The 26,512-nt window shown below is 42.2% G+C and overlaps 1 protein-coding gene across 3 annotated transcripts in view; it reads right to left on the minus strand.

The window, feature by feature from the left end:
* tert (telomerase reverse transcriptase) overlaps window positions 1-26,512 on the minus strand; it is a 57,978-nt gene that overhangs the window by 19,511 nt on the left and 11,955 nt on the right. For 2 of the 3 annotated variants that reach the window (XM_068055207.1, XM_068055200.1), the window contains 10 exons: window positions 25,935-26,124; window positions 24,284-24,472; window positions 17,576-17,737; window positions 14,851-14,946; window positions 14,410-14,495; window positions 12,980-13,093; window positions 12,746-12,817; window positions 9,322-9,510; window positions 3,836-3,962; window positions 1,852-1,913 (listed from right to left, as the gene is read on the minus strand). In XM_068055207.1, coding sequence (XP_067911308.1) covers window positions 1,852-1,913; window positions 3,836-3,962; window positions 9,322-9,510; window positions 12,746-12,817; window positions 12,980-13,093; window positions 14,410-14,495; window positions 14,851-14,946; window positions 17,576-17,737; window positions 24,284-24,472; window positions 25,935-26,124 — 1,287 coding nt within the window. The remainder of the gene's footprint in view (window positions 1-1,851; window positions 1,914-3,835; window positions 3,963-9,321; window positions 9,511-12,745; window positions 12,818-12,979; window positions 13,094-14,409; window positions 14,496-14,850; window positions 14,947-17,575; window positions 17,738-24,283; window positions 24,473-25,934; window positions 26,125-26,512) is intronic. The other variant, XM_068055216.1, reaches the window with a different exon arrangement.

Raw genomic sequence — 26,512 nt, forward strand, 5'->3', positions numbered from 1 at the left:
ACCGGCCATCCATGTCTCCGCTTTAAAGACATCTGCAAACGCGACATGAAGTCCTGTGACACTGGTCACAAGTCGTGGGAGTCAGTTGCCAGTGATCGCCAGAGCTGGCGGGCAGCCATAAAGGCGGGGCTAAAGAGTGGCAAGTCGAAGAGACTTAGCAGATGGCAGGAAAAAAGACAGAAGTGCACAGAGAGACCAACTGTGTAACAGCCCCAACAACCAATTTTACCTGCAGCACCTGTGGAAGAGTCCGTCACTCTAGAATTGGCCTTTATAACCACTCCAGGAGCTGCTTCACAAATCACTGACCACCTCCAGGCGCTTACCCATTACCTCTCGAGACAAGGAGTCCAAAGGAGAAGATTCATTGACCTAAAATGTGAACTCTGTTTCTCTCTCCAACCTGCTGAGTATTTCCAGCATTCTCTGTTTTTATTTACGGTTTCCAGCACCTGTAGTGTTTTGCTTTTGTACTTATGACGACTTTGACTGTTCAAACATGAGATTTCACTCTGCAAAGGTCACTAGCAATCGCTTCATTCAACTTCATATGCAAGGCAAAAACCTTATGGCCTGGTAAGCCTGTGAAAAATAGGATACTCGCCTGGCAACAAAATACAAAAGGCTAGATTTTGTGCTGGAGGCAGGGCTCCCAGCGCTGGGCCAAAAAGGCTCTGCCTTTTACTGACCCCCAGGAGCGATCCTCCGGTCTTTTTAAATCTAAGTTTCAGGAGCTGGGAACCCTGTCCCTTTAAAGACGGGGATCCCGCCTCCAAGAGCTGCCAGCCAATCAGAGGGCCGGCAGCTCAGCAGTATCAGAAGTACCACAGTGGCCACTGCTGGTACTACAGAGTCCTTGGACACGGGCCCAGCACTGGAAACCCAGGCCTCAGGTATGAGAGATGGGGTCGCTGGGGCCAGTCTGGAAAGCCCCGGCGAGGGAGGATGGGGCGGGTGTGGTCGTGCAGTCCAGGGGGAGGGTGTCCCAGTGGGTTAAACTGGTTCCCAGTGGAGTTCCTCCCCCATCACCCCAAGCCCACAGGAGGTGCGCTCCGTGTTACAAAGTGCCCTCCCCGTGTGGCGAAGGCATCCCTAGTCTTGGTAAGATCTCAGCGGCGGCGGGAAGAGGCCCTTAATTGGCTGTTAGTAGGCCACTTAAGGGTCCCAACTGAACTCTGGGTAGGAAGGCCGTCATCGGCCTAACCCAACCGCGGAAGATCACTTGGCGACAGGGAGGCGAGGGGCTCTTTGCCTCCCCACCATGATACTCCGTGCCCCCCCGTCTTCAACCCTGCCTCAGGGGGCCACATAAAATCCCGGCCAAAATGTGCATGTCAAATGACGCATTTGCAGCATTGTGTTCATAACCCGTATCCACAACGCAGAATATGTGGCAAAACTATTTGTCAGCCAGGTTCAGATAACTCATTGATAAAGATTATTCACCCTTTACTTTTGTTAAAAAGCAATCTCGTTTTACTTCCTAACATGCTAAGTTGTAAAAGAGAATATAAACAAACTTTCCTGTCTGTTCTAAACACTGATGGCGACAGGGCTGGTAGCTAATTCTGCACGACAGTTTGTTGGTGCAAAGAAGGAATGGATCAGACAGGATGTCTGAAATGTTCCAACTAGAAAAGGGACAAGTTGCTGGGTACAGAATGTGCAGAGAAGCAAGAGCAATACAAAGACAAGACAATGGCACATGAAATAAACTTCAAATTGAAATAAACCTAAGGGGTCAGACAGTCTTATTTCTAGTCTCATGTTCCCAACCATTCATCCCTTCGAAATGCACTGTTCTAAAGTGAATGAAAATAACCAAAAGATACACAACTCTTTGGAAAGTACCTGTAAGCCTGGAGAAGAAATATCTTGTAGATATTGATGCTGACTGTTCTCAGTGTATTGACCTGCAGAAATTACAAACATGCATTGAGAGATTTCCAGCTGATCATCAGATTTATACTTGTCTATATACACATAGGTTTTTTTTCCAAGTTTGCAGCAACAATGCAATGTGTACTTGGTATTTTAATCTCTGGGCAATTACACTAAATCAAGGTTAAAAAATGTAGTTATGTTAACTGTACCAAACCCTGCAGGGAGAGGGTTCTGAAGACCCATTTCCTCGTTTGGCATTTCATAAGAGTCATTTATGGCACAGAAGGAGGCCATCTGGCCCATCGAGTCCATGCTGGCTCTCCACAGAGCTACTTAAATGTGCTTCCGATAATTTTGAAGTATAGCAAGGCAAAATACTTCTGTAGTTATATTTTACCATGATATCAAATACTTCTGTTTAAATCAAAATGCTTAAATTTTCCAACTGATTAATGCAACAGATTAAAGCCAAGAAGGGTATAGAAAGTGCAGGGGTGAATTAAAAAAAGGAAATTAGAAAAGCAAAGAGAGGACATGAAAAACTACTGGCAGGTAAAATCAAGGAAAACCCAAAGATGTTTTATCAGTGCATTAAGAGCAAGAGAATAAGGGTAGGGCCTATCAGAAAAGGGAACTTATGCATGGATGCAGAAGATGTGGGCAATGTTCTTAATGAGTTTTTTGTCTCTGTCTTCACAAAGGAAGGAGTTGATGCAGACATTGTAGTTAAAGAGAAGGAAGAATAATGAGAGAAGTAGTACTAGAGGGTCTGACATCCTTGAAAGTGGATAAATCACCAGGGTCGGATGGATTGTATCCCTGGTTGTTAAAGGAAGCCAGAGAGGAAACAGCGGATGTGCTGAGGATCATCTTCAAATCCTCACTGGATACGGGCAAGGCGTCACAGGATTGAAGGTCTGCGAACGTTATATCATTGTTAAACAGGGTGCGAGGGATAGGCCAAATAATTATAGGCCCGTCAGTCTGACCTTGGTGGTGGGTAAATTATTAGAATCAATTCTGAGAGACAGAATAAACTTGATTGAGTTTTTGAGGACATAACAAGGATGAGGGTAGTGCAGTGGATGCGATCTACATGGATTTTAATAAGGCATTTGACAAGGTCCCGCATGGCAGACTTGTCAGAAAAATGAAAGACCATGGGATACAGAGGAATGTGGCAGGTTGGTCCAAAATTGGGACAGGAAACAAAGGGTAGTAGTCGACAGATGTAACTGCAAATGGAAAGCTGTTTCCAGTGGCTTTTTAATTCCAGTGGCTTTTAATTGAATTCAAATTCCACCTTCTGCCGTGGTGGGATTCAAACCCATGTCCCGAGAGCAATACCCTGGGTCACTGATAATACCACTACGCCACCACTTCCTCTCTCGAGTTATTTGAAGAACTTGCACTGTGGTATAAGGAACAATAAATTAGATATCGATTGAAACAATCCAATTTGTGCAGTCTACATTTGTTCCCTGGGGGGTCAGTTAGCTCAGCTGGTGAGACGACTAGTGTGTGATGCAAAAAGACCCCACCAGCGCAGGTTCGATCCCCATACCGTCTGTGGTAGTAGAGTTAGGCCTGTCTCCTCACCTTGCCCCACACTTGTGAAGTGGCAACCCTCAAGCTCGACAACACCAACTGTCCCTCTCAAATGGGAGAGATGCCTATGGTCCTTTGGGACTATGGCTACAACAACAACAACATTTGCTCCCACACATTTGGGTAGTAATTCTGGTGTCCAAGAACACATGTGGCATGTTGGCCTACACTATCTAAATCGCATTACGTATCATTGACTTTAATAGATGTAGTGGGTACTGGACGAGTTTAATACAAAATCCACCAAGTTGCTATCAAGTTCAACAGCAGGAAAGCACTGCTCACAAAGTGAGGAAAAGAAAATCACATACAACTGTGCTATGTGATGCACGTCACATCTCACCTCCAGATCCAAGAAGATTTGGTGACACTTGAGCTTCAAAACAGCCAGTAGTTTTCTCCTCATATTGTTTCCAGCTTCGGAACTACAGTTGAAAGTCAGGCTTGATCTGATGGAGGTGTCTGCATAGCTAAATTAAAAAATACATGAACTTATTCATATAGAATCCTGGACACAAAGTTTCAGAGCACATTACTGTTTTGGAGTAATGATAATTTTTCATCATCTTATATAATTCTTGCTAATTTAAAAGCTTGAGTAACAAATACAGAACTTTTTTTTAATGTTTTCCTCATCTCAAAGGTTCTAATCTGCTGAATATTTCCACCACTTTCTGTTTTTATTATAGGCAATTAGGCTAATTTACATACAATTTGGAAGAGTTGAACAGAGTGCTAGGTGATCTTGTGTGTGGACCCGCCGCTGTGTCAGTCCCCCCGGCAGGTGAGAGGAGGCGGCCACAGAGCGGGAGGTTGGAGTCTCATTAATGTTCAGGCTGTGGAGGAACTCCGTGGCAGCAAATGGCAAGGCCTGCTGTCTGTCCATATCGTAGCCTTGCCATTGAGCTATGAAATAATGGAGATGGATGTCTCGCTGGCCATATTCATTCACCTTTTCAAAGTGCTTTGCGGGGCCTAATGATGGCTGCAGTACCTCTCTGTGATTCCATCAGTCTGGCCCTCTGTAGTGTTCCCAACTGGTCTAACCTGGGGGCTGCCGGTCTCCGAAAGAGTGGCCGTGATGTCCTACACTCCTCCTGCCTGCTATATTTAAATGGACAGCGAACGTGGAGACGCCTCTTAATTGGCTGTCTCCTGGAAGATGCCCCGTCAGTGCACCTCTGACCTAAGTGGGGTAGGGGCCTAGAAATGGTTGCAATGTCTGAAATTTTGCCAAGAATAGATTATGCCCATTGTTTCTCCAATATACAGTGATAAAAATAATGCTTGGCTCTTTACCTAAACAAGATGTTGAACACAGTGCCCTGATAAATTTTGGTGATTGTGGGCCTATATTAAGGAATACTGCACGACTTGGCCTTCTCCCTCTATCTTGCAACTTACCACTGCTGCCAAAGGGGCACAGCCAACTTTCTCCTGGCAATAACTGGGGTCAGTTGAGACATCAAATTGTATCTGTAAGGAAATGATACAGCTTTCCACGCTCCACCTCCCCAGTGACACATGGTGTTCGAGGATGTTGCAGGCAGCGGTCACTGCTGGTTGGGGTGGAAGGAGGGAAGTTGAGAATAAAGTGGGAAAGCAGCAGCAGGCTCAACTGCCCCATTTTCCCACCTTTACCACTAATTTTTTGTGTGGGGGGGGGGGGGGGGGTGGGAGCATGGTGGTTGACAGATGAAAATCCTGCCCTTACTGTCATAACATACTGAAGACTGCAGTGATTTTTATTGAGCAAAAGAACCTTCACCCAAAGCAATAAAGATGCACCGCTACTGATGGTTTATTATCATCAATGCCAAACTCTGGTGTACTACAGCAAGATATACACTCAACACCTAGGAACTATCTAAATATTGATGCAAAATATTTTGGGTTCGGCAATTTACCAACAGGGCTTTAACCTCCTTTAGAAAAGATAGCTGTTGATATATTGCAAGCAGCTGATAAATAGTACCATAAGGAGTCCATCAGATCAAGGGCTTGGCCATGAGAGCTCAAGAATCCAAATTGACCAACGATGCAAAGCCTTTTAACCAAAGTCCTAGCACAGAGATAAGGGAAATCATTGCTAGCAATCTCAACACTGCAACAGTTGACAAGCAACAGTTGTTTACACTGAAATGTCCTATTAAGTTTCAAGGATCATTCAGTCCTCACTGTAGGCTAAACATTAAAAGGACATCGATAGCACGAAAAGGCGAGAACACAACACGCACGATTTGAAAAGACTGCCATTTCTAATCAACTTTAAGTTTAATTACTCCTAAAGAGTATATGTTGTGCACTAATTCACAGCTGTTTCAAGGACGGTGGGGAAATCACTGATACAGCCTCATTTAATTAGGAGCCATGATAAAAACAAACAGCACGATATACCAGAAAAATGCTAGCATGACAGAGCATCAGAAGCATGCATGCTAGGCACTTTCTGCACTGACAGCCTTTTTGCAAAGAACACCTAGTTAGAAGTGGACGGCAGGAGTATTTGGACTACGTATCTGGGTAATATTGGCAATTTACCAAAAGAAGAGCTAACACAATTTATCTTGCAATCTTGTGAGTACATTAATGCTCCCAGTAGTGATTAAACCTGTCAAATTGAATGCAAGCCAAAGTCATGCAAATGAGTCGCCTTACAGATCAGAAGGATACAGCGTGATCTGGATTTATGATTCAGGCATCACCCTCACTAACTATAAAATGTTAGGAAATAATCTGAAACTCAAACATTTCAGGGAAGGAGAGATAGGCCTGCTCATCAACATATATATATATATACATACATACATACATACATACATACATACATACACACACACACACACACACACACACACACACACACAGGGCGCGTTCAGTGAGGTAGATAGTTTTTTTTAGCAAGTTTTGATTTTTGTTTTTTCAGATGCATTGAATTCAATTTCACAATGCACCATGGTGAGAGTTGAACTTAGAACCTCTGGGTTTCTAGTCCAGTACCATAATCTAGACACTACCTTATCTATCAACACTGCCAATATTGGGAATTTACACTCACTCAGCTGGATGCATGGCCAATATTTCTGCAGTTCTCAGAAGTCTCTTCTTGCTCCTGTCAATAGCTTCTGAAGCTGTCATTCTGACAAAGTTGCTGGTATTCTGATCAATTTCACTACTTATTCCATTTGTTATCATGACTGACAGTGATAGTTGCAACTTCCATAATGAAATCCCATGATCTGTACTACAGCACTATTATACCACAATTTGAGAAGCTGGTGGTGAGAAGGTACACTGTTGTGTCATGTGATTTGAACTGAGTTGTACTGTACTTTTGTCTGGAGTACGTGACAAAATAAATTGTGGGCTGGATTTTGTTCTCCCCCAGGGGTCGGGTTCCGTGGCAGTGGTGGGGGGGGGGGATGTGCCTGAAGATGGCTCTGGATGAGGCCCACCACGGACCTTGACGCCATGAGGGCCCATCCCGATCCTCCCAGCAGCGGCGAGGCTCCGTGGCGGCCTCCAACCACTGGGCAACGGGACCACAATTTAAATAGTAAATGAATAAAATTATTACATTTAAATAGACTTATCAGCATTCTTGAGGGCGGCGGCTGGCACTCACACGCCTTCAGATCCCCGTCCGGGGAAATGTGGCACCACACTGGTGGGGAGGGGGGAAGAGGTAAGTTTGTCAGTGCAGTGGGGGGGTGGGGGTGGTCAAATATACATAAATACATAATGGGTGTAGGGGATAGCTGGAAGGGTTGAACCTTAAACTTTGTGCAGTTTGGGATGGGGGGTGGGGGAAGGTCAGATGTAAAAGGTAAATGTTTTGGGAGGGGGAAGGGCAAATAGTTATTGTAATTGTTATTGTGGGGGGGGTGGGAAAGGGGTGTTAGAAATGTATCGAGTTCATTTTAGGTGGGGGGGGGGGCTTAGGACTTTAAAAATTTAAATTCAGCAGCAGGGTTGGCTGCCCTTTAAAAATGGTGCCAGCGCCTGCGCACAGGCAGCTGACACTATTTCCGGGGACGGACAGCCCGCCCCCTCCATGAGATTGGGGGAGTGGGCAGGCCGCCCCAGCTATTTAAATAAGCTGCCACGCTTGAGACTACGGCGAGCTTTGGTGTGAAGCCCGCCATTTTTTGAGCTCACCGCTGACACCGGTGGTGGGCTCTTAAAATCCAACCCTGTGAACGCTCAAGTATACTTAATGGGATACTTGCCTTTATTAGCTGAGGCACAGAATATAAGACCTGGGGGGGTTATGCTGCAACTGTATAAATTACCAGTTAGCACACAGCTCGAGTACTACATGCGGTTCTAGTCGCCACACTATAGGAAAGATGTGATAGCACTATCACAGTCCAGAAGAAATTTACGAGGATGTTGCTTTGACTGCAGAATTTTAGCTATGAGGAAAGACTGGGCAGGTTAAGGTTGTTTTCTTTGGAAGGGGAGGCTGAGGGGAGACCTAACTGAAGTGTATAAAATTATGAGGGTTCTAGATAAAGTGGATAAAAAGACCCTGATCCCCTTGGTTGAAGGGTCCATAACCATGGAGCATAGATTTAGCGTAAGCATCTCAAAAATTTGAACAACAGGTTAAGCAAGCCATTGCACATTGCTACACTGCAGTGGCGACACAAGTGGTATTTCCACTAATAAGACGTGCCATCAGTCCAAAAAGATGTTCTACCTACCACACAATTGAGCAACACTGTGTATGGATTGAAGTGCTGGTGCAATGCCAGCTATCTACGGCATACAATTGGCTGATCAAACAACGTGTTCCTTCGGCTGTTCGTAATAGGCAGAGTACTGACCGTACTCAACCAGCACATGCTTATAAAACCCAAAACAAAACGTCTACTGTTGTGATTTTACAATTGTTCAGTGAGTGCTGCCCAATCCTGAGTGCACTAATAGCTACACTAACAACCAATTTAAGATAATCTGTCGAGCTCGTGAAGTGGCTCATTTACAATTGCTAGACGTGATCACACACAGGGACCCATTCTCTGCAAACAAAAGGAATATGTTCAAGCCTTGCGCCTTTTCTGAATGACCCAAAAGCTTGGGGAGCTTATAGTTCCCCGATGCTTCCTCCATGGCAACAACTCCGCCAATCAGAGTCAACTTGCCAGGCAATCAGCACCCTTTTCTCCTGCAGTATAAATTGTTGTGATCATTTGAAATCTGGCATTCTTGCATTTGTCCTGATGAGTGCAAGACGAAAAGCTTCAGCAACATGTCTCTCTTTTCTGTAGTATTTTATAGATTAATCAAGCATATACACAATGTCATGCATAGATTATAACACTGAACTCCTCCACTGTAACATAAAGATCAAATCCATTTGAAGATGTCAGTTTATTTTGCTATTAATTCAAACCCGAAATTATAGATTATAATTTAATTTGTGAAACCAGATTTGTATGAAAGTATTACTCACTAAAAGTCTTTTGATGGGAACAACCAGTGGACAGAAAAGGTTCCTCAGTTCCTCAGCTATTAAATGATCAAGGAATGAAGCTATTGCTCAGCATCATACTAAAGCTTGCCCCCTTTAAAATGTATTCTTCATCACACTCCCCAACTGAGAGGAGCCATCAGATAACCTGCTCTCAATTTCAATCGATCCCATTAAATAACTGCCGACAAGGAGGTGCTACCACAGTCTTCGATCATCTCCCTTCCTCCCACATAGACTCCTCACTCAGCCACTGCTCAATAATTCCTCCCAACTGTATGGCTGAGATTGTCAACTTGTCATTTTCAGGAACTGTCATTACATGAACAGGTCCGATGCAATACATCTCCTACCTGGAATAGTCGCAGTAGACTTCAAGTGTCTGTGTATCGAACAGCAGGCCACACCAAGGAAAGAGAGAGTGCTCTGGCAATGTCTTCACCTTGCTGAAGCCCGGAAGGTTCTCATCAAGAGCGAAGTTGATCACTGTTTTATGGGGGCTAATAAAACATCCATACTCTGGGATTCCTGCAGCCAGAATTCTTGATCATTAAGAAACATAAATAATTAGTTAATCAGTATGACCTCATAAGTGACCTACAGAGCATTAGTTCACAACAATGGGGAAAAAAACAATAGTGTATTCTCTCTATTTGGTGTCAGCCGTGGCTCTTGCCTCCGAGTCACAAGGTTCCGGGTTCGAGTCCCACTCCAGCGCATGAGCACAAACAAAAATTAAGGCCAACACTCTAGTGCAGTACCGAAGGAGTTCTGCATTGTCAGAGGTGCCATCTTTCGGATAAGATGTTAAATCGAGGCCCTATCTGCTCTCTTAGGTGGATGTAAAAGATCCCATTGTGCTATTTTGAAGAAGAGCAGGGGAGTTATCCCCAGTGTGCTGGCCAATATTTATCTTTCAATCAACATCACAAAAACAGAATAGAAAGTGCTGGAAATACTCAGCAGGTCTGGCAGCATCCGTGGAGAGAGAAACGGAGTTAATGTTGACTGAATTTGAACTCATTTAAACTGAATCTAAAGTAATTGCAGCAACTGTACGAGAAACAGATCTGAGTGAAGACTTAATCGGTTGCTGGTCAGCACAGCTGTAGGTCATTAACAATGGGTTAATGTGACACAACAACTTGCATTTATATAGCGCCTTCAACATGGCAAAGCGTTTCAAGGAACTGCACAGGAGCGTCAAAGAAAATTCAACACTAAGCACACAAGATGTTGTGCAGATGACCAAAAGCCTGAAGCTTAGTCAAACAGGTAGGTTTTAGCAAGTGTCTTAAAGGAGGAAAGAGAGGTAGAGAGGTGGAGAGATTTAGAGAGAAACTCCAGTGCTGAGGACTGAAATTACAGCTGACTATGGTTTAAATTAAAATCACATGCGCAAGAGACCAGATTGGAAGAGTGCAGATATCACAGATGGTGGCATAGTGGTAATGTCACTGGACTAATAATCCAGAGGCCCAGGCTAATGCCCTGGGAGGTCAGGTTCAAATCCCACCACGGCAGTCGGTGGAATTTAAATTCAATGAACTAATAAATGCAATTAATTAATAAAGATCTGGAATTGAAAGCTAGTCTCAGTTTTATGCCACCATGAAACTATCATCGATTGTCATTAAAAAAAATACCAAATGGTTCACTAATGTCCTTTAGGGAAGGAAATCTGCCATCTTTACCTGGTCTGGCCTACAAGTGAGTCCAGACCCCCAGCAATGTGGTTGATTCTTAACTGCCCTTTGAAATGGCCTAGCAAGCCACTCAGTTGTCAAGGGCAATTAGGGATGGCCAATAAATGCTGCCCACATCCCATGAAAGAACAAAAAGAACATCTTAGCATGAGTGAAATTTGTCTGGAGTAGGCTAAATTTAGTATTCTAGAGTATTAATAAAAGTTTATCAATTATTAACAAAGCAGAAACTGGAGCTAATTTTTATTTTTGAACTCTTTCTCCCCCTCAATTCTTGCTTCCAGTTTTGTAAAGTCAATTGTAGTTATTCTGGTGGAGTCAGATGAATTATAAGCCTCTTGCAAAGTTGCAGAAGGAACATAAAGTGTCATTTAAAACTCGCTCTCAAGGAATTTTTACTGGCATACAGTTCCAAGGATACTTTCAGAGTGTTGCCCAATCGAATTCTATTCACTTTTGAGCCTCAACAGAAAGTGTTGGCACGCTCTCATCTCCAAGAGTGTACAATCTAGTTCAATCCTGCTTCCACTCCGTATCTACATACTTCCAGCACAGGTCACTGAATAGTGATCAGCTGCAGGAACAGTGGTCAAATTTCAACTGCTTTACTCAGGAAGGTGGTGAAAATAATTGGAGAGCCTTCACTGATGCTCAGCTCAAATCAGCCAATTCGAAACAGGCTATAGTTCAAATCACATCAGGGGCTGTATTCATCTGAATGTGCCACTAGATTGACTCACTGGGGCTAATATCGCAGTGGTTAAGCATATTATCAAGTCAGGCCCAAAAGTGCAGTTGTCATTCAAGTGCATGCAAGGGCTCAGTGAGGGCTCAGAAATTATCGGAAGAGCTACAAAGACAACACGACGGCTGGAATGCCTCAGCTATGCTCAGTGCCCGTTACAAATGGATGCTGCAGAATTTTTTAAAGTTATTTGTCCTTCCATTGTGACCACTCAGCCTATTTGCTGCTGAGCTGCTGGACCTCAAAACAGGATGCTTCTGTTCAGGCACCATCCTTCCCCCCCATCTTCAAAAACTTCATTGAGCCCTGAGGTGCTAACAGCCATTTGCTTTTGCTAGGATAGCAAGTCATGCCTGACAAAGCCGGCACATCTTCAGAAAAACACGGTGGGAGCAGCATTTAATTCAACTGACCTTGCATTACTGCAGAGGCAAACACGATTCCTAATCAACATTATGAGTCATTTGGGGAGCTGTATAAAACAGTCATTCGATTATTTGACAACTGAATTAGATTTCCTACCTGACAGTGTCGTCTCCATTTCACAAATGGACTCCCGCCATTCAAATCAGCATAGCCTAGTTTAAGTTCTGGAGAAACTAAGTACTTAAGCACACCCATCCAACAATGTTGCAGATAGCTGATGCAGTGGAAGCTCTTCTACTTCCACAGGGTATAAAGCCCCAGCATCTGCACCATTTTTGACCTGAAGCCAAAATAAAACTAACCACCCACTTACAGAGTATTTTCCACCCAACCCTGCACTGCTCAAAGAGGTTGGATCATGATGTAGGGAGAATGTACATCAGGCAGATAATGTACCTCTCTTCAATCCTCCATGCATCACAGAAACATATTAAAATATTATTAATTTACATGGGCGGGAACCCTGCATTGCAGTAACTCTTCAAGACAAGTTAACCAAAATTAACAATATGCCACATGCAATTAATTATAGACAACAATGAAGATCACGTCTTTTGACAGTTTTGCATAAATTATAAATTGCAGCCTAACTAAGAGATATCCACAAAGTGGCTATGGAACAGGTGGTGTGGCTCTTGACTTGTTCCTGGGGTTTTGCATTGTACAATAGTAGTAAATGTCGATCAAACATTTAACAACCCCAGTTTGTCTTGGATCCTTGCACCAGAGAAAACCAATAGCTGTCTACACTGTGTAAAGTGTTCTGTGCGAAGACACCATAACTAAATTGTGGAAACCTTGTTCCAATACACTCCTCTGTTGTACAGAGAATGCTGAATGAGGAATTAACATTTCAGCTCACAGCTGATGTGTAGTTACTTCTTGCTCCACCCGACATACCTTAGAAACCGTTTTGCATTTGCTAAGTGTGGAGTAACCAGCAAAAAGTCATCAATCAATCGCAGCATCAACCTAAAGAAAATAAATATCCCTATTGATCATTGGAACAAGCAAGAAAAACTGCAAACTAAAGCCAACTTGCAAAAACAAAAAGCAGTTCTAAATCGCAAGCTATTAGCAAGGCTGTTAAACATTTTAAGCTTAATGTCTAAATGGAAAGGTTCTATCATTTACCCATCCTCCTGAATTCCACTGAAGAGCTTGTTCTCCATGTCACCATAACACAAGCTGCAAAGCAAGGTTGAGAGGAGGGAGCCCTGCGGTATTCCACAACACTGGACATAGTACCTGGGAACAGGGAGTGTGGGTTTAATTCTTTTCAGGTAATGTATATTATAATTATATACAAAGAGGTTTTTTTTTTTTAATCGCTGCAATATTCATAAGCAATTTTGGACTTCAACTGTTTTTGATCACATTCAGTTCAATACCCAAAAAAACACTTCTGCAGTTTTTGAAAGAACATTTAAGAAATATTAATGAAGCACCTCAAATACATGCAACAAGTTAGCTGCTTTTAGGAAAACTCTAAACACAGCTTCCTGTGTCAAATACAGACATTGACAGCAGCAAGCTCACTTGTATACAGACACAACTTTTACTTACAAAAACAGATCTGGATACATTCGCATCAAAATGGGGCCCTCAAAGGGATGTAAACGGAGCGATATAACCACGCATTTAACACTATAAGCAAAAGTTGGACGAAGATCTCTTTCCCAACATTTAATTTAAATAATTCCAGTCCAACAACTAATCTGACTAAAAACTTGATTCGCCTCTGTAGAAAATAAGGTAGAGATGCCCATACCGTACTGATAATTGAGGGTATCTATTTCTTGCCATACTTGACCTGTGTGGCTCATTGTCCAATTGACCATTCTATCCACAATTCTCTAGCTCAGGACAATAGACTAACTGTTATTTGTATTTGACCTCAGCTCTTTCAGATGGTGCTGACAGAATTAGTGCCTTCTGCCCTATTTTCCTGCAAACTCTTGTAGCATTCAAGATCAATGGGTCACTGCAGGTCCTTACTGGGAGCTAACTAGAAATGCAATTTACTATGCACCCTGCTCATTTTCACTTGCTAACGTGCATTTAATGGCCCAGTCATTAAATATGTACAGTCTCTGCAAAGATTTCTCAGCATGGATATGAGGTGAATGCGTGAGAACGTGTATTTAATTCCGGTGACTGAAATTCCATAAAGGGCTTTGAGGTTGCTAAATATGGGTAATTTCATTAAGCAAGTCTCAAAGCACATTTACTGGTCTAAATCATAAATTTCAAGTTCAATTGCTCAAACTCATTGAGAATCCTTCAATCGGTTTTAAACAGAGAAAATAACCTGAATTGGATTGCACTGGTAGTAGTAATCAAATACTGTATAACGTGGGACTCTTAACAGTACAGCCTAGAACAACAGAGCACAGCCTTTACAAGTCACACATGTAAGAGTAACCAAGCATCTATTGACATCACCTGCTGGCAACTGTAAGGACACTCATTGTAAACTAATCTTTCTATAGACTTGTATCTCATGTGATGGTGAAACTGGCTTATCAGCTCTCAATCAAATATTCCAAGAACATGCTGCTTACTTGTCTCCTATTCTGATCGTGCTGTTCTCAATCATTTGCTTGAAGTAAATGAACACTTGTCCAGAGGACTCGTTCAATGTCAGACCCTGAAAAAAAACCCAAAAGGTTATGAACCTATCAATGCACAGAGATAATCCTGTCTACAATGCAGAGATTTCATTAGGGTTGATTAGATGTGAAGTATTATTGGATTTGTCAAAGCAGATAAATAGATAGAAATTTAGAGCCAATACTCTAAATACAGCGCACTCCCACAGAAAAGAATTGGTTTGATACTTTTAAGAACTGCTTCTGAGCTCAATCAAATATTTGAGAATGTTTCTAAATATAAAACAGCAGCAAAAAAAAACATCACAACCAACTTAGATAGCCTCTTCCTTCCGAGGCAGGGAAAATGGCGTGAAGCCTGAGACGGACAGAAGCGTAATCAACTCATCTTACCTGCTCTACTAGTACAGTGTGTTGCAGAGAGAGATCCTGCTGTAGATGGGACACAAATTCCTTCATGTTCGGCAATAGATCCATCATAGTGGAAACCTGAATATCGATCGCACGTGGCAGAAGAAAAAACAGCGACATTACTATTTTTTCGAAAAATGTACAAAGGTGTAGCGGTGAGAAGGGAAGGTAATGGACCAAAACCCTTACATAGGACATCAGCATGGTTACAAAGCAGGAGGAGAAAAGACGAGGAAATCAAGGAGGAGTGATGGGGTGACATCAAGACTGGGTTTTAAAAACCTGTATCTCATATCTTGAAAACGACGCTGGATCAGTGGCTGTAGCTTCCTGTTCTTATTCCTCTGAAGGCTGCCCAGGAAAGGGATAAATAGTGCGACCAGCACTGGAGTATCGTACACAGTTTTGCACACTTCATTATTTGAAGGAAATGAAAACAATGGAAAAGTTCAGCACTGAGTCCGTAAGATACAACCTATGATGAACAGTTAAGAGTAAAATGCCTGGAGTTTCCACATGGTTGCTCTGGTTTTTTGGCATAATTAGGATGAAATTAAAAGATCACGGAAATTTGAGTACAAATTACATTCAGTACTAAATGACTTTCCACGACCTTTTGCGCTAGTTTAAAAACAGCAAGCTAGAAGCTGACCCTGCTCACAAAACTGGACAAGCCCCAGATTGAATTAATCACCAATGGGAGTTACTGCTAATGATGCTCGTTTGCAGGGCCTTCAATGAGCCCCTAAAAATTAAGCTGTACCAGGTACACTTCAAAAGCTTTTGGATATAAAACTTTTTTCAATTTACTAAGAAATTGATATTGCACTCCAGTATAATGAGCAAAAGGTTCTGTATATATTTTTTTAAACTTATTTTCAGTAATTTAAGATCGGGTCACTCAAGTGCTGGATTGACACCAATTAAAAATGTCTATTTTTTGTGATAAACACATTTTCAGCTATATGTATCAAACTAGGCCAAGTTACCACTCTTAAATGTATCAAAGGATATTTTAAAGCAAAAGTATTTTTAAAAAATTATGTTTTAAAACACTGTAGAGATTCATGGCAGATTTTACGTTTAGTGATATGCAAATATGTTTGAGCAAAAACTTGAGGGAAAGAAATCACTTTTTAAAATGGGCGCAATTTTTTGGGCGCAGGTTCCACCGACTATGTGCAAAATGAAACTCTGCCCCACAGCATTTTGATCAACGTGACTGCTTCAGTTGGTTACCCTTCCGTTTGTTTAAGAAACCTTCATGCAAATCAATCATAATTACAAAATCTGCACATCAACAAATCACATTTCTCGATATTTATTGAATACATACTTTCATTCTTGAGGATGTCATTTCAGGCAACCAGGTCAAAATATGACCTTTAAATGTTTCGCTTCGAAGCACTGCATCAGAAAAGTGTGACAGACAAAATGTGCACCCAATTATGTCATTTTAACATAGAATTAATAATTGGTTTCATTGATGAGATATTTTAAATGAGTGAAAATTCTGGGATTATTTAACCCCTTTGTGCAAGTAATAATATAATAATTAGTAATAATATGAATGTGGAATTCACTTCTGAAAACAGGACAGAACCAGTAACAAAAGATACAGGGTCGAAGTTATGCAAAAAAAAAAGAGAAATTGGTGCTTTTTCAAAGAGCTGAGGTGATCGAATATTTACGAGAATGTAAATAAGGAACAAAAAAAAAAATTAAAAGGGGAGGTTAGAAAAGAATTCTTTATACAGTGGAATTCTTTTCCACAAACTATTGTCAGGAAGAGTTCATAAATTATTTTGAAGAGCATTAGATGCCACTTGGAAAACAAAAATATTAATTGGTAAGAGGCACAACCAAGAGATTGGGAATAAACTAATTGACTCTTACGGGAAAAGCAGACTTCATGAGCCAAATGATCTGTTGTTGTCTGTAAGATTCTCTGTTCAGCTCTCCTTTTACCAGCCTCCCAAGTGCATGGAAACTTGCCAGACCAGTCTCACAACTCATTTGAAGCTGCACTTCTAGCATCTACTAAACATATTACTGTGAATGCCACAAGCACCATGTAGAAAGTTTGTAAATAACTGACACTTTTGAAAAAGAAAATGATCCTTTCAGGCCCAAAATGTATACAGATCCTAGATTTAGATTCCACATACAGAAGATGAAACAGTATTCAAAGTTAGGCAACTTAACAATACTCCACATTTTCAAGCAGCTATTTTCAAATAGTCGTTTAGTAGTACAGAACTTGAGTATTGCTGAAAATAGAGACATGTTGTCGAATCTTTTCGTCTTGCACTCATCAGGACAATTCACAAGAATAACCAATGTAAGGGAAAACAACAACTTATACTGCATGAGATGAGAGTGCTGATTGGTTGGCAAATGGTCAAGTTGCCTGGTTTAAATTTTAAACAAGCTTGGCAGTTAACTGTCAGTCAGCGTAAACTGGTGCATTTGCCATGGCAACGCCTCTACCAATCAGAGTTTACTTGCCAACCAATCAGCACTCTCTTCTCATGCAGTATAAGTTGTTGTTTCCCCTTACATTGGTTATTGTTGCGATTGTCCTGATGAGTGCAAGACAAAAAACTTCGACAACATGTCTCTATTTTCAGCAATACACAGCTATTTTCAGTTGTAAGATCAATGACCCTCAGCTAATGCTCACACACAGAATGCCACGAGCCTGTACCTGACTTTTGAATGACTTTCTAATTTGTCCACTAGAATCCATCCAGACCTTTGTGTAGCGTCGGATACAGTAGCTCTCTTGTACTGTGGGATCTAGTATTCCCGAAATCACTTCCATTAACTTGGCATGTGGAATGGCGTCATAGGCACCAGTAACATCTGCCTGAAACAAGAATAGTTTTATGTTTAACTACCCAGTACAATACCCCCTGCGCAACTTTCAGACGAGCCATGCCAGCTTGACTCAGTGGCAGTGCACCTGCCTCGAAGGTTGTGGGTTTAAGTCTATAATCTAGGCTGACAATTCAGTGCAGTACTAAGGCAATGCTGCATTGTCAGAGGTCCTGTCTTTCAGGCAGATGTTAACCCAAGGTCACATCTGTCTGTTCAAATGAATGTATGGGTTCCTATGGAATTATTCATAGGCTAGCAGGACATTCTCCTCGTGTCCCGGCCAACATTTCTCCCGCAAATATCATCAAAACAGATTAAATGGTCATTTACTTCATTTGCAATCCGTGCATAAGCCAGCTGCCAAGTTTGACAAGGTTAAACCAACAAACATGACCTTCAAAAATAATTCATTAGCTTTAGTTTATATCAAGGACCTGAAGGATGCTATATAAATACAAAAATAAGAAAGGCAAGAATGAAATTGTACCACATATTTGAAAAACAGCCATTTTCTATTAAGCATTATAAAGAATTACGTAAAGGCATGCAACTGTTGAGAATTTAATTATTATAATTTCAGTGATTACAATATTGTGTCATACTCTATTTTAAGAGCTATACAGTATGTGAACACCACAGGGGTTGAAAAGAGTGGAGCAAAAGACAAGGTAAGTAACCAGCAACTGTGCGATCAGGCTTTCAAGCATGAAAATTATAGGAGGAAAGACCAAGGGAGCTAAGAAGTTCCAAGGGTTTGAGGTCATGGGAATGAAAGACTTAGTGCAGAGGTCTTGATTTCAAAACAGTAAGCACACAGGAGATGAAAGCATATTGGATGGCAAATTTGTATTTCAGGAAGAACAAAAGAGGGAAGTTCAGAGGATCGTTGACCATGGTATTACCAATAAAACCAGAAAGACAAGAAAGGCTACAACACAGGGAGGATGGGGAAAAGGAGGAGTTCATGTGTCAAAGTTTTTCTTGTATCTTGTCCTGGAGTGCAAGACACGTGTTAGAAGTACCCTCCCAGATACTGGAGCAGTATTCAAATCTGAGACAGACTTGAGAATTAGAAGTTGTTCAGACCAAGAGAGATTGCCATGAATGAGGAAACTGTGTTTCTTTCTACAGCTTCAGCAATGAAAATGTGGGAGTTCTACATGAGATCAAGGAGACAGTGAGGCCAAATGTCAACAGATCAAGAAAGATTAAATTTGGACTTTAGGTTGGAGCACAGCAGCAGGCCATTCAGCCCCTTGAGCTTGTTCATTCTTTCAATTAGATTCTGGTTCATCTGCATCTTAACTCCATCTACCCGCCTTGGTTTCATAACCCTTGGTCTTGAGAGAAATGAGAAATTGTCTTTTAAAGAATTGGAAATTGAAAAAAAATCAGTATGGAGATCAACTTGTAATGATATAGTCATTGTATTATAAAATGAGGGGCACACGATTTCGAAGTAGGATTCTTTCCCTGCCCTCCCCCCCACAATGGATTAATGGGGTATGGCAAGAACATAGAGCAGAACAGGATCACAATGCCACCCTGCACAATCTCATTAATCCACAGTGGAAAAACTTAAACACATTTAATTTCAAATAGGGCATCTAAACAAACTAAACTGCAACCAAGTGCATTTATTTACAGTTTTGTTCATTCAGATGCCTTGTTTGAAAGTACCAAGGAAGAAGATGCTGCCAACGTCATAGTGAAGGAGGAGGTAATTGGAATAACTGAGACACTGGATGAGTGAAAAATTGATAAAAGTGGAGGTACTAGAATGGCTGACTGTAGTTAAAGTTGATAAATCATCAGGACCAGATGGGATGCATCGGAGGATGTTGAGGGAAGTAACAGTGGAAATTGCAGAGATACTGGCCATAATTTTCAATCCTCTTAGAGAGGGGGCTAGTGCCAGAGGCCTGGAGAATTGCAAATGGTACACCCCTGTTCAAAAAAGGGTGTAAGGATAAACCCAGCAACTCCAGGCCAGTCAGTTTAAACTCAGTGGTGGGAAAGCTTTTAGAAACGATAATCCAGACAAATTTAACAGTCACTTGATGAGGGTAATATGGCTGATGTGACATATATGGACTTCCAGAAGGCATTTGATAAAGTGCTGCATAACAGGCTTGTTAGCAAAGTTCAGACCCATGGAATAAAAGAAACATTGGCAGCATGGATATGAAGTTGGCTGAGTGACAGGAAACAGAGAGCATTTGTTTTTTGGACTGGGGAAAGGTGGTGTTCCCCAGGGGTCAGTACTAGGACCATTGTTTTTCTTGATATATATGACCTAGACTGGGTGTACAGGGCACAATTCCAAAATTTGCAGATTACATAAAACTTGGAAGTATTGTGAACTGTGAGGAGGATAGTGATAGACTTCAAGAGGACATAGACAGGCTACTGGAATGGGCGGACACGTGGCAGGTGAAATTTAATACAGAGAAATGTGAAGTATTACATTTCAGTAGGAAGAACGAGGAGAGGCAAAATAAACCAAAGGGTATAACTCTAAAGGTGCAGGAACAGAGAAACCTGGGGGTGTATGTGCACAAAATCATTGAAGGTGGCAGTGCAGGTTGAGGAAGTGGTTAAAAAGGCATATGGGATCCTGGGCTTTATAAATCGAGGTACATAAAAGCAAGCAAGTTATGACGAACCTTTATAAAACACTGGATCAGCCTCAACTGGAGTATTGCTTCCAATTCTGGACAAGGCACTTTAGGAAGGACATGAATGCATTAGAGAGGGTGCAGAAAAGATTGACAATAATGGTTCCGAGGATGAGGGACTTCAGTTACATGAATAGATTGGAGAAGTTGGAGTTGTTCTCCTTCGAGAAGAGGAGGTTGAGATGAGATTTGTTAGAGGTGTTCAAAATCATGAGGGGTCTAGACAAAGTAGATAGAGAGAAACTGGTCAAATTTCTACAGCTCACAACACTCCGGGAGATTAGCACTCCTCTAAATCTGGCCTCTTGAGCATTTCCGATATCAATTCCATTGCTGGCCATGCCATCAGTTGTTTAAGCTCCAAGCTCAGGAACACCCTCCCTACAATTCTCTGCCTCTCTATCTCGCTTTCCTCCTTTAAGCCACTCCTTAAAACCTACCTCTTTGACCTAGCTTTTGGTCATTTGACCTAATATCTCCTTGTGAGGCCTGGTGTTACATTTTGTTTTGTAATGCTGCCGTGAAGCACCTTGGGATGTTTTATTACATTAAAGGTGATATATAAATACAAGTTGTTGTTGTTTTTGTTGTCTAGTGGAGGGGCCAAGGACCAGAGGACACAGATTTAAGGTGATTGGCAAAAAAACTAAAGGCAAACTTTCTCTTTACGCAGCGAGTAGTCAGGATCTGGAATGCACTGCCTGAGAGTGTGGTGGAGGCAAATTCAATCGTGTCTTTCAACAGGGAATTGGCTAAGCACCTGAAGGCAGGGTAGTAGGACTAGCTCAACTGCTCTTGCAAAGAGCTGGCACAGACTCAACAGGCCGAAAGGCCTCCTTCAGTGTTGTAAACATTCTATCATTCTATGTATATTTTAGGGCTCAGATTTGAATCATTACTGTTTTTAATTTACATCAATGTGAGATTCAGAAAATTGGTCAGATTTATAACTGGACACAGGTCACAATGCTTGGTTTCTATCCCTGTCCCAGCTCAGTGTTGCTAAAACCCTCATCCCTTCCTTTGTTACTTCCAGACTCAACTCTTCCAACACACTCCTGGCTGGACCTCCACCTATCATCCTCCGTAAAGTTGAGCTCATCCAAAACTCTACTGCTCGCATTCTAATTCGCACCAAGACTTGTTCATCTATCACCCCCCGAGGCCTCGATTTTAAAATTCTCATCCTTGGGCTGGATTTTAAAGTCTCTCCGAAGCCAGGAACAGTGGCGGGGGGTGGGGGGAATGAAAACAGCAATGGAGGAGGACCGCCACCGGCAGGCCCCGTACCGATCTCAGCGGTGGCAAGGCCTCGTAGTGGCTGCCCTGCTGCTGGGTGATGGGACCACAATTTGCATACTTAAATTAATTTACCTAGCTGAATTAATGAAGGTCCCGTCACCTCCTTATTCACCGCGCCAATCTTCATTCGGGCGGCCGGCAATGCCGTGCCTTCGAATCCCCATTCAGGGAAACGAGGCATGACACCTGTGGGGAGTGAGGAGGAGGTGATTTTCTCTGTGCGGGGGGAGTGGGGTTAAAATGCTTCGGATTGATTGGGGGTGTGATGGGAAGGGGTAAAGGACAAAGATTCTGAACTTTGTGAGGGGGTGGGGGGGAGCGGGGGTCAATTTTTCACGGTAAGTATTCCGGGGGGGAAAAGGGCAGAAATGATGAGTATTGCCATTGTGGGGGTAGGAGAGGGCATGGAAAGTTTATTTTATTCATTTTTAAAACTCTAAAAGTCACTGTACCTTTAAAATGTAAATGCTCATTGAAGGCTGTAAGCCCTTTAAAAATGGCGCCGGACGCATTTGCCAGGGACAGCTCACCCCTCCCCCACGTCATCGGGGGGGCCGCCCCGGACATATTAATGAGCCACCGTGTTTGGAATTGCGGCATTCCGCGCCGTGGGCCCTGTGCATGCGGGCCGCAAATTTTCCCACCCGCCGCCTATTTCGGCAGCAGGCTTTTAAAATGCAGCCCCTTGTTTTCAAATCCCTCCACAGTCTCACTCTTCCCCATCTCTGTAACCTCCTCCAGTTCTACAACCCTCTGAGATTTCTGCGCTCTTCCAATTCCGACCTCTTGTGCATCCCTGATTGTCACTGCTCCACTGGTGGCCATGCCTTCAACTATCGAGGCCCTAGTCTCTGGAATTCCCTCCCTAAATCCCTCTGTCTCTCCCTCCTCCTTGAAGATGTTCCTTAAAGCCTACCTCTTTGACCAAGCTTTTGGTTATCTGTCCTATTATCTCCTTATGTGGCTTAGTGACAAATTCAGTTACGTTAAAGCCGCTATATAAATGCAGGTAGTTGTAGAAGGTAGAAGCTTCAGGTTGCTGCCTCTTCTGAAGATTACCTGTTTAAAAGTAACCGGTACTTTGCTATTGTTTTGTTTGAGTAACAGTTTCTTTGAATTGATTAGATGGGTGCTCTTCAAAGCACCTGGCTCATCGACAAAATTGGCCAAATGCTGACACTTGTTTTCATGTGGATGTCGGCTGGAATGGAATTTACCCACATTTCGATATTTAGGGTGAGTTTACAGATGGAATTATGAGAATTCCAAATGTCTTTAGGACATATCTATCAATGTCAAAGTGACAGAAGGATACATTCAGTGACATGCAGCTGCTAATAAGCCCACTGACCCAGACAGCAATGTTGCTAATTTTAAAAAAAAATCCATTGGATGTGGGCACCGCTGGCAAGGCCAGCACTTGTTGCCCATTCCTAATTGCCCTTGACAACTGAGTAGTTGCTAAGCCATTGCAGAGGGCAGTTAAGAGTCAACGTCATTGTTGTGTGTCTGGAGTCACATGTAGGCCAGACCAGGTAAGGACGGCAGATTTCCTTCCCTAAAGGACATTAGTGAACCAGATGGGTTTTTACAACAGTCAACAGTAGTTTCATGGCACCATTACAGAGACTGGATTTCAATTCCAGATTTTGTTTTAATAATTAATTGAAGTTATTAATTAATTGAATTTAAATTCCACCAGCTGCTTTGGTGGGATTTGAACCTGTACCTCCAGGACATTAGCCTGGGCTTTTAGATTCCTAGATCAGTGACATTACCACCACGCCACAGTCAGTTTTTCAGAAGTTGTCAGGTACAGATAGGCACAATCTCAAAGGAAGGATACACAAAGTTATGGAGCATCATGAAAGTGTAATATAATTGATGGAGTGGGGAGAAAGTGAATATGAATGACTGAGAGATGAAATTCACTGTGCAGTTAAAAGGCAAGGACAGTTATTTACTTTTCCTCCAATGCTCTCCCTTCCTTTCCTGTCGCTGCCAATACATCCTGGGGCACGACTCACAGACACCCTCTAGTGTCTCTCCCAAGTGTGAGTTCGGATAATGAATTCTGGCAATTGAAAGGATCATCAAGCTTAATTCTACCCTCATGCACCAGAAGCAGGAGCCATGGTTGACTTTTCTCCTCTTTAGCTCAAAAGAGCTATGACCAAGTATAGTGTCCCCATTGCTGCCCCATCTAAACCTAGCGCAAATCAGGGACTGAACCCAGGACCTTTCTGATGTACATGGCTCAGTACTACATGAGACAATGCATGCCAATTTTCAGAGATCATTCCAGCTTCATGCTTAATGAGCAAGTTACTTGAAGTTCCAGGTATTACAATGTATTAGGAAAGCATGAGGCTTCTCATAGCTAATAAATATATCAATTTTAACAGTTATAGGTGCTTATAAATGAATGTTCACCTTCAAGAATACAATGCAGTCGATCAATACCCGTCAAGACAACACATCACTGTTGTCAATTTGTTTAAAATAATGAACAAGGTATCATATATTCTGGTGTAGTATCAGGACTTTAAACTCACTTTCACAAAGTAATAAGGACGTCTCTCCCTCACTTTTCCGGCTTTCAAACTCTGTAACACAAACTCACTCCATGCTTTGTAAATGTCATCAAGTCCAAAGACTGAGGAGCCTATCAGGGCCGGGTTCTGTTGACACTCATAATTCAGTACACCAAACAGGACTTTCATCTGGGAGTCCGAGTGTTGGATCTGTTTTGAATATATAATTTTTTTAAAAACTGTTAAAATACCTAAAATCTGAGCAACAACTATACATAGCATAACAACTGCCCTGCACTAACTGGAAATCATTTATTCTTCAAGTGGGCTAATTGTGGCAAGATGCTTTCTTCACAGCAACGTATTATAGTTGAGGAAGGACAGCATTGGGAGACCAACCAGTTCCAGTTAATCTGAGTATAAAATAAAACCAGAAAAACAGTTGATTCTAACTCAACAATGTCACAGCTCTTCTGTTTAGATTACATGGCTGCCGTCTAACAATGAATAACGCCACATCGTTACTATGAGGAATGACTAAGGGGGCGATAAAGGAATTAAAAAGGGAGGGAGAACGGATGTATTGTTCAAATAAGTAATTCACCCATTTATTCTCTTGAGAAAAGCAGACACACACACACACAAACACAGCTGATATTCAATCATTTTCTTCTGAGCATTGGGAAACACTGAGACACTATGTAAAATTGAATGTAAAAGTCAATCATCCAGTTGTCAGCAGATCCTGCAGGGACTCTTCCTTCTGAGACACCCTGATCCATTCTTCAATCACCCCCAACACCCCACTTCCCTTCTCATTGCAACTTTCTGTGCAAGCGCAGGAGGTGCAAGAACTTGCCCTTTTACCACCTCCCTTTCCCACAGTCCAGAGCCACAAACATTCCTTCCAGGTAAAACAGCAACTTACTGGTATTTCTTTTAATTTAGTGTACAGTGTCATGCAGGCCCCCACCTGCCAAGAATGAGGCATATTAATTTTGTCATATGAACATTGATATTAAAATGTTACTAGAGTGAAGAAAGGACTTGTTAAAAAAAAAAATCACCAGACACTTCTGCATACTGACAGACAGGGCTTGGAGGGACCTTCTCTATTATCATCTTGGAAAAAAAAGTGTAGAGTTAGCGTAAAGAAAGACTTGCATTTATATAGCACTTTCATGACCTCAGAATGTCCTAAAGCACTTTACAGTGCTTCTGAAATGTAGGCATTGTGTTAATGTGGCAACGCAGCAGCTAATACGTGCACAGTTAGCAATGAGATAATGACCCAGTACCCTGCTTTAGTGATGTTGGCGGAGGGAAAAATATTGGCCAGGGCACCGGCGAGAACACCTCTCCTTCAAAATATTGCCGAGGGATCTTTGACTCCCACAGAGAGGGCAAACAGGGCCTCGGTTTAGCACCACATCTGAAAGACAGCACCTCCAACAGTGCAGCACTCCCTCAGTATAATAATTGTCAACTTAGACTACGTACTCAAGTCTCTTGAGTGGGGCTTGAACCCAAAACCTTCTGACAACAAGGCAAGAGTATTACCACTGAGCCCAGGCTGACACCTTAACATCTTAGAAAAATATGTGTCAGGGAAGAGGCATTCTAGACTCATCTGCTGTACAGACCACACACAAAGACGAAAGTGGTCACTAACCTTTCTAAATCTGCTCCCTTTCACAGAGGACTTTGGTGCTGCTATGTTCCGCATTTTCACTATTGGGCGCAGGCCATTTGTCTTTGGAATAAACCGCAGGCTGGACGGGGGTGGGATGGTTTTCTGTCGCAGTTTCTGTTCCACCTCCTGATGTGAAATTGGTTGCAGCTGTACTTTTGCTAGATGGTTTCTGCAGTAGTACGCAAAAAGAAAATCCTTTAGCATCTTTCACTTCGAATACAATATTAAAACAGCATACGGCATATAAATAAAAGAACGGATGAAAGGTCCCAGACCTGATACGTTAACTCTGTTTCTCGCTCAGATGCTGCCAGACTTGCTGAGTATTTCCAGTATTTTCGGTTTAGCCCTGAGGAACTTTGTAAATCAGGTTTAATACTACACTGGATTTATTCTCTTAGCAGCTTTAAGTCCAAACAGTGTGAGGAGACCCACTGCAGAGTCAGGTAGGATCCTGACTTTCATTTATGGCAAAACTAAACTTGCAGCATAAAAGCTCCCTAAAATATTCCCTGACTTAAGTAATAATATTAAACGTAATTAAGCAAAGCTTGACT

Source organism: Heterodontus francisci, chromosome 2 (genome assembly GCF_036365525.1).
Source record: "Heterodontus francisci isolate sHetFra1 chromosome 2, sHetFra1.hap1, whole genome shotgun sequence".
In the NCBI taxonomy this organism is placed as follows: domain Eukaryota; kingdom Metazoa; phylum Chordata; class Chondrichthyes; order Heterodontiformes; family Heterodontidae; genus Heterodontus; species Heterodontus francisci.